This window comes from Schistocerca cancellata, chromosome 3, assembly GCF_023864275.1.
Source record: "Schistocerca cancellata isolate TAMUIC-IGC-003103 chromosome 3, iqSchCanc2.1, whole genome shotgun sequence".
NCBI lineage: Eukaryota > Metazoa > Arthropoda > Insecta > Orthoptera > Acrididae > Schistocerca > Schistocerca cancellata.
In genome coordinates this window covers 618,533,000-618,546,342 of record NC_064628.1, presented here as the reverse complement: position 1 = coordinate 618,546,342, position 13,343 = coordinate 618,533,000, and the positions used below count along the sequence as shown (strand labels likewise).

The following is a 13,343-nucleotide window of genomic DNA, read 5'->3' as shown; positions in this document are numbered from 1 at the left end:
GCCTTGATACCCCTGGGCATTGAGTCAAACAGAGCTTGGATGGCGTGTACAGGTACAGTTGCCCATGCAGCTTCAACACGATACCACCGTTCATCAAAAGTAGCGACTGGCGTATTGTGACGAGCCAGTTCCTCGGCCACCATTGACCAGATGTTTTCAGTTGGTGAGAGATCTGGAGAATGTGCTGGCCAGGGCAGCAGTGGAACATTTTCTGTATCCAGAAAGGCCCGTACAGGACCTGCTACATGCGGTCGTGCATTATCCTGCTGAAATGTAGGGTTTCGCAGGGATCGAATGAAGGGTAGAGCCACGGGTCGTCACACATCTGAAATGTAACGTCCAGTGTTCAAAGTGCCGTCAATGCGAACAAGAGGTGTCCGAGACGAGTAACCAATGGCACTCCACGCCATCACGCCGGGTGATACGCCAATATGGCGATGACGAATACACGCTACCAATGTGCGTTCACCGCGATATCGCCAAACACGGATGCGACCATCATGATGATGTAAATAGAACCTGGATTCATCCCAAAAAATGACGTTTGGACATTCGTGCACCCAGGTTCGTCGTTGAGTACACCATCGCAGGCGCTCCTGTCTGTGATGCAGGATCAAGGGTAACCGCAGCCATGGTCTCCGAGCTGATAGTCCATGCTGCTGCAAACGTCGTCGAACTTGTCATGCAGATGGTTGTTGTCTTGCAAACGTCCCCATCTGTTGACTCAGGGATCGAGACGTGGCTGCACTATCGGTTACAGCCATGCGGATAAGATGCCTGTCATCTCGACTGCTAGTGATACGAGACCATTGGGATCCAATACGGCGTTCCGTATTACCCTTTTGAACCCACCGATTCCATATTCCGCTAACAGTAATTGGATCTCGACCAACGCGAGCAGCAATGTCGCGATACGATGAACCGCAATCTCGATAGACTACAATCCGACCTTTATCAAAGTCGGAAACCTGATGGTACGCATTTCTCCTTCTTACACGAGGCATCACAACAACGTTTCACCAGGCAACGCCGGTCAACTGCTGTTTGTGTATGAGAAATCGGTTGGAAACTTTCCTCGTGTCAGCACGTTGTAGGAGTCGCCACCGGCATCAACCTTGTGTGAATGTTCTGAAAAGCTAATCATCTGCATATCACAGCATCGTCTTCCTGTCGGCTAAATTTCGCGTCTGTAGCAGGTTATCTTCGTGGTGTAGCAATTTTAATGGCCAGTAGTGTATAAAAGAGCTGTGTGTCGGCGGAGCTGTCGTTTGTACACAAGTGTTTCATATGCAAAGGTTTCCGACGTGATTGTGGGTGCAAGACGGGTATTAACAGACTGTGAACGGCGAATGGTAGCTGGAACTACACGCATGCCACATTGAACGGAAAACATAGTGGCCGACATTCTTCACTTAATGACCAAAAGTAGCGGTGTTTCTGTAGAGTTGCCAGTGCTAACAGACAATCGACATTGCGTAAAATAACCACAGAAACCAATGTGGGACGTACGACAACGATATCGGTTAGGACAGTGCGGAGAATTTTGGCGTTAATGGGTTATGGCGGCAGACGGCCGACAAATGCCTTTGCTCAAAGCATGACATCTGCTGCAGCGCCCCTCCTGGGATCTTGACCTTATCGGTTGCACCCTACATGACCGGAAAACTGTGGCCTGGTCAGATGAGCCCCGTTTTCAGTTGGTAAGAGCTGATGGTAAGGTTCGAATGTGGCACAGATCCTACGAACCCATGGACCCAGATTATCAACAAGACAAGCTACTGGTGGCTCCATAACGGTGTGGGTTATGTTTACATGCAATGGACTCGCTCTTGTGGTCCAACTGAACCTCTTTGAGATGATTTGCAGCCATTTGTGGACTTCATGTCCTCTAACAACGATGGAATTTTCATGGATGACAATATGTAGGTCGCCTTGGCACAATTGTTCCGAGTTGGTCTGAAGAACATTCTGGACAGTTCGAGCGACTGATTGGCACCCGGATCAGCCGACATCAAACATTTATAGGACACAAGCGGGAGGTCAGTTCGTGCACAGAATCCTGCACCGGCAACACATTACCAAATACGGATGCCTACGGTGGCAACGTGGCTTAACAAATATTTCTGCAGGGAACTTTCAGCGACTTGTTGGGTTAATGCCACATCGATTTCCAGCAGTACGCCGTCATAAAGGACGTCCGACGCGATATTATGAGGTAGCCCGTGACTTTTGTCATCTCAGTGTATTATTGGACATTAATATGGGTGCGTCCTCCATTCGTCATTATGACAGTTGCAGCTCTGCTGGCAACACTTTCAGTGGCTTGTCTGAATGCCTGTGGGGGACTGACGGTCCATTCTACTTCAAGAGCCAAGACCAGAGAAAATTATGTTGGACGCTGGGGTCTGGAGGGAAGTCCACATTCCAACTCATTTTTTGGGTTCAGGTCGGGACTCTCGACAGGCCAATCCATTTCAGGAATGTTATTATGCACAAATCACTGCGGCAGAGATGTGACTCGTGTAAGAGGCCATTGTTATGCTGATAAAAATATTGTGTCCTAACTGTTCCTCTACTGCGCGCAATACACAGTGCTGTAATATGTGACCATGTCCTACGCCATTCACCGTCTGCTTAAGTACAACAAACCACACCCTAACCAAGAGAAACTCCCACATCGTGACACTACCTCCTCCGTACTTCATTCTTGGCACTACACATGAGGGCGGGTAATGTTCTCTAAGCATTCGCCAAATTGTAACGCTCCGCTCGCATTACCCCAAGGTATAGCTCAATGTATCACTCCAAATAACTCGTTTCCAGTCATCCACTGTACAGTGCCGTCCCTCTTTACACCATCTCAATCATCGCTTAGCGCCAACTACATAAATTTGTAGCTTATGAGGAGCTGCTCCGGCACTGCACTCTGTCATTTTTAATTGTCTACGCACAGTCACTGTGCTAGCTGGACTGCTAGTATCGCTTTTCAACTCACTACTCATTCCTTCCTGCGATTTCGTACTATTTTTTACAGTCACTCTCCACAATGAACGATGGTATCTCTTCGCCAGTACTTGAGGTGTGCCTAGTTTTGCTTTAGCTGTAGTAGTTCTTTCGCGATTCCATTTCACAGTCAGACCATAATGATCAGTTGACTTGGACTGCTGTAGAAGGGTTGAAATGTCCCTCACGGATCTGTTACTCAGGTGACATCCAGTGACTAGTCCCTCTTCGAAGCCACTGAACTCACCTGGCCAACCTATTCTGCCATTACCGCTTCTCTCCTAACAACCCAACACTCCCAGCCTCCTTATATACTCGTAGGTCCACCGTGCGTCACATCTAGTGGTCAGTTCCACATTATATGGGGTTGTCCAGAAGATTTGATCAGTTGGTGTACATACAATGGCAATAAACAAAATAAAAATAAAATAACATGAGGCAAACCACATCAAATTACTGCGAAGCGCAGGCCATTATGTGGCAAAGACTGAGCTAAAACTACTGAAGTTAAATAATTTGAAGTACAGAGAAAATTACGCAGCTATTGTATCCTGCCCTTAAAGAGACTGCAGCGACCTCACATACTACAAGCCATTTTAGTAATAAATTAACAATTTAAAGTAAATCCTAGCAAAGTAATGATTAAAATTACATATACTTAGAAAACTAAAATTAATTAACTAATAATTCTGTTCGAAGATGAATAATCTCTTTGTTACTGTTCAGCAGATATCCCTAGCCCGGCAAACAGTGGAGCGAGGTCGCAGTGGTTACTGACTTTGGAAGAGACCCATATTAGTTTCGAATCCATCAATTTCTGCCTGATTGGTTACGTTCCCGATGACATTTACTTCCAGGTTTAGCAGAATAGAACTCCGTGGAACCTTCTGCAATATTAGAAACAATGCCCCACGCCGTTGTGTTCCGAAAAAATGTTCTTGCACCCACATATGTACCCATTTATGTACTGAGGTTGGTAGTTTCGTTCACCCAAAAACTTGTTTACGCTAGGCACAATTAAAATATTATTTATAATAAAATTTTTGTCCAGTTAATAGTACAGAGAATTAATAAACGATTTAATTTTATAACTTAAGTTTGGGATAAGTGAACAATGACGAGATAGTTACGTAATCCATGAAATCTGCGTTCTACTGGAGTTGCAACAGAAACGTTTCACAGTACTGCAAAGTTAATTCTCGTATTGACTGAGCTTTTTCGGAAACACTCTATTACAAAATCATAACCCTCTGTTATTTAATCCTCTGAGTCGAATGTATTCTTTTTAGTTGTGCGTATTTATTTGGCCTCTAGTTGCCCAGCTGTTTAGCCATTTACATTGTTATTTATAATACCGCAATTACATAAAATTTGTCATGTTAATAGATTTTCGCTACATTTCACTGTCTCCTAATTATGTATTTTCACTATAAGCAACATAATAATACATATAAACTTGTGCTGAGGATGTTACTAACTGGCAGTTATTTTTCGTTTGAGTAAGTTTTAATGAGTTTATCATTTGAATTAAGTAATCGGGCATGAACATCCAAGTGCAGTTACGGATAGCGTCTGAATTTATTGTCATTCAGGTAATTGGACACATCAGAACATTTGATCGTTTACTTGTACGATGACTAATCAGTGATTGTTTAAATATTTTTATTTTTCATTTTGATGACTTTATCGTTCGAACCCAAATATTTGTTTACTATCAAAAACAGTCTTCATCACTATTTGCCGCGCGGTATTAGCCGAGCGGTCTCAGGCACTGCAGTCATGGTGCCGGCGGAGGTTCGAGTCCTCCCTCGGGCATGGGTGTGTGTGTTTCTACTTACGATAATTTAGGTCAAATAGTGTGTAAGCTTAGGGACTTATGACCTTAGCAGTTAAGTCCCATAAGATTTCCCACACTTTTGAACATTTGATCACAATTTATTTATTACGGTGACCGGTTTCGACCACTACTATGGTAATAAATAAATTGTGATCAACACTGTTTTTAATAGTAAATATTTGTAACTCATTGATCACTTTTCACTCCCACAATGTATTCAAAAGTAACCAAATATTTGTGTCGTGAAGACTGAGCAGGCAGCAAATGTGACTCTTGGCGTGTGTGTGCTCGCAGGGATGATCTATGTGAGCGGCTTCACGATGCTGGCGGTGATCACGGGCGTGCTGGGCTTCTTCCGCAGCTGGATCCACATCACCTTCTCGCTCGTCTTCGCCGAGTACTGCAGCATAGAGCGCTTCCCCTCCGCCTACGGACTCTACATGGCCGTCAGCGGCATCATAGGAATGTCCACTGGCCCACTCATCGGTACGTACCAACAGCATAGGCTCCTGTGGACCGCTTCTTTTCGTAAGGGAGCTGCTTACGTATATAGGGTGTATCACAATTAATAGTGAAAACTGGTATAGTTGAAAGTGAACGATAGCAGAAGTAATCACGGTGCCAGAAAAGATCCGACTGGGAGATAAATACGAAGCGGTGGCTATGAGCCGCCACTGCTTCCAGGATTAAATATTGTCGTAGTTACTACTAGAGTACTCTCTCTGAAATTTTGAAGGTTCCAGGCGTAAAATACAGGGAGCGAAAGCCTATTTACAATTTTTACAGAAAGCAGATGGCAAATATAAAGAATCAAGGGCATGAAACGGAAGCAGTGGTTAAGAAGAGTGAGACGGGGCTATAGCCTATCCTCGATGGTATACAGTCTGTACATTGAGCAAGCAGAAAGGAAACCAAAGAAAAATCTGGAGTAGGAATTAGAGTCCAGGGAGCTGAAATAAAAACTTCGATGTTCTTCGACGACATAATTTTGTCAGAGACAGCAAAGGACTTGGAAGAGCAGTTGTATGGAATGTATAGTGTCTTGAAAGGAGAACATAAGATGAACATCAACAAAAGCAAAACAAGGATAATGGAATGTAGCCGAATTAAATAATGTGATGCTGACAGAATTACATTAGGAAACGGGACACGTAAAGAAGTAGACGACTTTTGTCATTTGGGCAGCAAAATAACTGATGCTGGCCGAAATAAAGAGGATATAAAATGTAGACTGTTAATGGCAAGAAAAGTATTTCTGAAGAAGAGAAATTTGTTAACTTCAATTATTGATTTAAGTGTTAGGAATACTTTTATGAAGATATTTATCTGGAGTGTAGACGTGTATGGAAGTGAAACATGGACGATAAACAGTTTAGGCAAAAAGAGAATAGAAGCTTTTGAAATGTGGTGTTACAGAAAAATGCTGAAGTTTATATGGCTAGATTGCACAACTGATGAAGAGATACTAAATAGAATTGAGGAAAAAAGAAATTGAGGCTGAACTTGACAAGGAGATGGGTTCGATTGATAGGACACATTCTGAGATATCAAGGGATCACCAGTTTAGTACTGGAGGTAAGCGTGGAGGGTACAAATCGTAGAGGAAGACCAAGAGATAAATACAGTAAGCAGATCTAGAAGGATGTAGGTTAAATCAGTTATTCGGAGATGAATAACCTTGCATAGGATAGTGTAGCATGGAGAGCTGCATCAAAGCAGTCTTCAGACTAAAGGCCGCAACAACAACAATAATAATACTGCGTGACGTAAAAAATAAGTTACAGATTATTATGGTAGGCAAAGTAACTTTTATAGAGTGTTAGTTTTACTAAATCTAAACTAAACTAATTATGAGGGGCAATCAGAAACTTTCCGTCCAAAGGTTCTACATCCCAAAAACAGTACGCCAGTCAGGCAAAGGCGCTGTTCGCACTGAGGCACTCATACAGCCAAAGCACTGGGCTGAACAACCCCATTTGGTGAAACGTTGTGTCCTGCCGCGTGAAGAAGTCTGTAACTGCCTGCTGTCAGGATCTGTGGACACTTCAAGGCCTTTTTTTAAAGTACCGAAGGCGTGATAATCACATGCTGAGAGATCAAAATTATAGGGCGACAGCCCGCGTGTCTCCCAGTTGAGTTGGTGTCACATTCTGCGTTATGACATTGGCAATATGGGGACATGCGTTATTATCAGGCAGCAACACCCCATGGTGCAGTCCGCTCCCGTAGCGTAGCGGTAGCGTTACCACCGACCACGCAGGGGGCCCGGGTTCGATTTCCGACAGGGGACTGGGTGTTGTGTGTCTTTAATCACCATCGACTCGCAAGTCGCTGATGTGGCGTCACCTAAAAAGGACTTGCAATACGGCGGCCGAACTCCCCGAATGGGGCCTCCCGGCCAACAATGACATACGATCATTTCATTTCACCTCCTGGTGCACTTTCCACAATCATGTTTTTCGACAGACATACTGCCACATACACATTCTTCATTCTCTGATGGACGTCTGCTGGCGTTTTTCCTTAGGCACCCATAAAAAGAATAACAGTACGCTGATCCTATTTGGACACATTGGTAATAACGTCGCGATAGTTCACACCTCTGCATTTACTGCATGCACATCAGAAAGACACGAACGACACACTAATTCCTCGTTACATGTCGGTTTTTATACACCTGCATCAGAGATATGATACGTTCAATATACGCTGCAGCGACATCCTCAACCAGATACTTTTTGATCTCTCCTTATAGTATAACGCCAACGGCCTTGCCGCAGTGGTAACATGGGTTCCCATCAGATCGTCGATGTTAAGCATTGTCGTATTTGGCTAGCACCTGAATAGTTGGCTTTCTGGGTCTGGCAAACCCTGTTGGCAAGCAGGGTGCACTCAACCCATGTGAGGTCAATTGAGGAACTACTTGATTGAGATCTAGCGGCTCTGGTCACGAAATCTGACAACAGTCGGGAGAGTGCGTTGACCACATACCTCTCCATATCAACATCCAGTGACGCCTATTGGTTGATGATGACGCAGCCTTGCGAGGCTGGTTCAGACAGAATTTAGATTTTTATAGTGCACCCAAAATTACACTAGATGACTACCTTTCTTTGATTATTACTGATTAAATGATATGATTATTTAGGACAAACCCTCAGTATAACTCTGTAACGTAACTGGACGAAGTTTCCAGAAAAGTTTCCTATCCTCACCTTGCTCCTGAACTCATCTTTCACAATCCCTCAAATCGTGTCGGTATCATTTTGCTGCACCCTTTATATGTAATCAGTATCTGAGGGTTGCGCAACAGGTAGTGTAGAAATACTTGTTCCGAACCACTTGCATAGACAGACAAATAAAACGAAAAATTCAAAGCAAAATGATTGGGGTACACAGTGGAGTGGAAGATGTAATTATGACTGCAAGTCAAATGAAGATGGGTAAGACACACAGCTACACGAATGGGTGTTACGCAGACCAAGTAATTTTTTGGTAGAGTTCAAAATATAAGAAAAGGCTGATCCAGTGGAAAGAGGATATATGACATCAGAAAACATCAGGAGTAATATGGATGCAGAGACTGTAATGCATAAAAATGTCGACACCAGTATTTACTTAGCAGTATCTATCAAATAGTCGTTATTTAAACATCTTCAGTAGTTTGTCTGAATACCTTTTTTGCAGGATTACCCCTTTCGTCAACTTCAGTGCAATCTCCATATCATTTGACGCTGCTCTTGTTGCTTAATGTTATTTACTATGTATCCCTGGTATTAAATTTGATACATCCAAACTCTTGTTACTTCTGAATCAATCTTTCACTGTGCAGCCGATCTGGTGATAGTTGGAAACTTCCTGTCAGATTAAAACTGTGTCGCAGACGTGAATCCGATCCCAAAACGTTATCTTTCACGGGCAGTGCTCTTACTTAGTGAGTTCTCTGAGAAAGACTTCTGTCTGTCCCTCTCTCCTACCTCCTAAACTTGACACAAGCTCTTCTACGTACCTTGATAGCCCAGTACGTCTTTCTTTCACAAGGATACAAAAATTATTTCAACTTTTTTTCTGTTCACAGGGCTCATTCGTGACGTTACGGATAGTTACCCCATATGTATCCACGCTCTGAATGTCCAAATGATGCTCTGCGTAATACCGTGGACGCTGGAACTGATAATAACTGCACTGAGGAAGAAGAAAGTCGCAGAAGAAGAGACGAAGAGCTGACTTGTTTTCCAAAGGCGATAAGAAATACAGACATCTGCCTGCATCCAAGACAGTGCACAGAAACAAAAACAGGTCTGCTGTTCCACAGACAAGACTTTAGCCTTGTGTCTGTATTGCCACAATGTATGGCATATAATTAGACTGAGGGTCACTTTACGTTGAGGATCCATGTTTTAAAGTTTATTTTCACAACAGAATAGACTGAAATAAGTATTGTAGTCACTAAAGAATCTGATTTATAGTAGAGAAGTGTGAAAGCGCCATTTGAAAAATTATTTCAAGCAGCTACAAGACTGCCATACTTAATCTATTTGTAGCTCCTAAAGAGATTCAATGGCGTACTCGTTCGAGTTCCGCACACGAATTATTTGCTGTGTTCATATATTACCATTTTTAGTACAAAGAACTCTATCTTGTGCTTAATAAACTAGAATTTTTATAACAGTGTGTCTAAGAATAGGATGCTCAACTTTCTGAGCCGCAATTGTCAGTAGAGGCTTGTAGCATTACTGAAAGAAATAAATGTGCCATAATAGCCCTTATAGGGTACTAACCATATAATATATTAGTTGTAGCTTGGAAGAACTTTTCGTAGTATGACTAACTAGTGCGTGATATGTTTCAGTGTAGTAGTTACCTTAACTGGCTACAAACAGACGAGTGAACCCAACACCTTTCACTAGCTTTCATTATGTGTCGTACTGCTGTTACTCATACTGCTGAAGATCAAGTGTCACTGAAGAATAGAATTCGATGTACATAAATGTTTTTTTTAAATAATATACCATATACTAACACCAGAGTCACTTTGGTGGTTCAAATATCCTATAGACTTACTCACAAATTGTACAAACAGTCCAAACTGATAAGCTGTTTAGAATTTAGTTATTTTGAACGCCGTATGTGCATTTTTTCATACAAATGTAACTGAATTTTGAAACTGTTATATTTATTTGACTGAAAAGTTTTTAATTAAACTATTATTTCAAACAAAGTTTATCATTTACTTCTACTAACAAAAATTAAGATAACAACCAGTCCTCTGGAAAAATGTTCACTATTAAGGGAACTTTTTAACATTTATCGACACGTAAATTAGACACTTCAAATCAACACACCAGACGAGATCATCATCTGCACGATCACGTGGCCAAATATCTCACACTCTTAACAACTTCCTCATTTTGCTCACATCAACGAACAGTCACAAATATGAAAACATTGTCTCCTGATCACCAAATTAGTTTCTAAGTATCCATTAGAAGTGCATAACTATATCATCAAATAAAGGAAATATTACAATTTCTCTACATTTCATACATATCTTTTATCCTATTTATCCTATTTTGTAACAAAAATTCTCCAATAAAAGAGTATTTTGCCATTAGAAGATTTAATGAAATGTATAACAGTTCATAAGTTTTATGGAAATAATCAAAATATCTTTCTACATCTACATCTACATGTATACAGTGTACATCACATTGTACCAGTTATTAGGCTTTCTTCCTGTTCCATTCACATATGGAGCAGAGGAAGAATGATTGTTTGAATGTCCCTGTGCATGCAGTAATTATTCTCATCTTATCCTCAGGATCGATATGTGGGTCATACTTGGGGGTTGTAGTAGTTATCATTTAAAGGTGGTTCTAGATTAGATTAGATTCAGTTTTTGTTCCATAGACCCAAATAATGAGATGATTCTCGTGGGTGTAGAACATGTCAGAAAGTATAACGTAAAAACATAAAACATTTGAATACAGTACTTAGTACCCTGGGATTGTAGAAATAGGTGAATACAATGCAGTAAACTGGAACAGCTAACATTTACAGAACTAACACACTCTCAGAATGAAACACTGTTATGCACTATTAATAAATTTATCATAGACAAAATACCTAATCTTGACTGTTGTGACCAAGTGCTGTCAAAACTGAAATCTAACAGACATTTTTTACTTAAGCTGGCGTAACGGTCTCTGTTAAGATATTCATCTATAGAGTAGAAGGAGTGGCCTATCAAAAAGTCTTTCAGACTCTGTTTAAACCGTGCTTTATCTGAAACGAAGTTTTTAATGGTTGCTGGCAATTTATTGAAAATGTGTGTTCATGAATATTGGACCACTTTTTGGACCAAGGTAAGTGATTTTAGGTCTTTATGTAGATTGTTCTGATTCCTAGTGTTGATAATATGTATTGAGTTATTGGTTGGAAATAGAGATGTGTTACTTGCAACAAATTTCATTAAGCAATAAATATACTGAGAAGCAGTGTTTCTTGAACTGGTTTCTACATGATGTTCTAGAATTCGCACGACAAATGATTCTTATCACACGCTTTTGCGCCCTAAAAACTTTTGCTCAGTTTGATGAGTTGTCCTAGAATATGATCCCATATGACATACACCCAAAATCTGTTGCCCAGTATCTGTCTAGCAGTGTAGATCGGCGTGCAGTGATATACGTCGTTTCTGTTTGTGGGATCTTAGTTGCCAGTGTCAGTGAGTTAACTTTGTATACTTAATGATGTACTTCGATATCTGGAAGTGATGGATAATCGTCTACCATTGCAAGACAACGTGCAGAATACGAAGAAGAGGAGGTATTTGGGGAGTAACGTGCATTCGATCGTCTCTAATGTTATTACAGCTGAGGTGACCATATTTTCTAGACTCAAATTCGGGACATTAAAATATTTCCTAGGCCCAAATCAGGGACACATTAAAAATTTTGCAAAATAGGCTATATTTATTTATTTATTTATTATATGAGAAGAAGATATCAATTAAATGTAATGAATACAAAATTTCAATTAAATTTGTTAAAAAGAAAAGCAAATTTACATTTTATTAATACCTTCTAAGATGAATGAGTGTGATTAGGCCAACTGTATTTATCAGTGCTGTGAATTTTCTTTACCAAGTCTGTATCGTTCAACAACATATGAAAAAGCTCGACACAAGTTTCATCATAATTTACTCTACTTACTAACATTGCTTTCATGGTTTCTACAGCCAACTGTGTTTTGTCACTTGTCCATATATTGTTCATGTGGGAAAATACCCTTTCAGTAGCAGCACTAGTGCCAGGAAGGCAGAAAAGAAACTCCACTAGCTTGAGTACATTTGAGAATGGCGCATGATTCTGGCTGAAATGAGAAATCATCTCAACCCATCTTTGACCTGGAACAGTGTTGTTAGCAGTCCATTCAATGATTTTTCTCAGTGGTTACAAACTGTTTGACACTGTCATACTCATCATACATTACATTTTCTGAAAACTGAATATATGGCACAGTTTCGCTAACTAGAGAAGAAGTTCTTTCACTGTCATCCCATACAGGTATCTGATTCAAGGTAAACCAATTGTAGCAGTCCAAGTTCTGGAAACTTATTTCAGTCCACAATTTAAAATAGGATAGAGCAGTTTCATAGAAAAATAATACAGCACCATGAAAACTGTTTACCTCTGCTGGAAGCAGACCTACCACTGTTTCAAGAGTTTCAAGAATTGTTTTAACTCTTGAGGGAAGAAACTGGTCTTCAATTTTGGACTGCAATGTAGTTTTCAACTTACTAATACAATCAGCCAATTCAAATATAGTGACTGTCTGTCCTTCAACTTCTTTAACTGCTTCATGAAATGATGAAGCCTGACTGTGAACAAAGTATAGCCATACTTCAAAGGGTTTTGAAAGAAGTTTTGAAGTAACAGTGGACACTTTTTTTCAGATTGGAAGCATGATTTTAGTGGTTTAAACATTTTGATGAGTCGCTCAACAGCAGGCAACAGTGCTAACCGTCTTGTTTGAGCATAACCCAAAATCATTGCAAAATCTGTTTCAACAAAGCTGCAAAAGTCCTTCAGAGTTTCAACTCTCACAGTGTATGATTTGAAATACAGAAATATTTTGGAAACTACCATTTCTATATCTACAGGCAAAATATCAGTAGCTGCTCGAACAGTATTATGCAGTATATGAGCAGCATAGCCAACCCCCATTAGTCTATGACCGAGTTCCACTTGTAGTTTAGTAAAAACATTATTCTGACCTTTTCTTTCAGCACCTCCAAAATTGCAGTTAGTGTTATCAGCACACAGTCCAACAACTTTTTCTTCTAGGCTGTTTTTTTCTGAGGCAGTCCGTTAAACAGCCACTCACAATAGTAGATGTTTCCCCAGGCAACGATTTTAATTGTAATAATCTTACTTTTACATCAGTTTTGTAATCAAAATATCTGACGAGGATAGGAAAGACCTTAATCTCTTTGTGGTTA

The 13,343-nt window shown here is 40.7% G+C and overlaps 1 protein-coding gene across 1 annotated transcript in view; it reads left to right on the top strand.

Moving 5' to 3' along the window:
• The window catches only part of LOC126175524 (monocarboxylate transporter 1-like), a 234,397-nt gene extending 224,378 nt beyond the window's left edge, over positions 1-10,019 (top strand). Inside the window, exons 10-11 of the mRNA XM_049922351.1 lie at positions 5,135-5,326; positions 8,919-10,019. Coding sequence (XP_049778308.1) covers positions 5,135-5,326; positions 8,919-9,067 — 341 coding nt within the window. The 3' untranslated portion in view covers positions 9,068-10,019. The remainder of the gene's footprint in view (positions 1-5,134; positions 5,327-8,918) is intronic.
• The last annotated feature ends 3,324 nt before the right edge of the window (positions 10,020-13,343 follow it).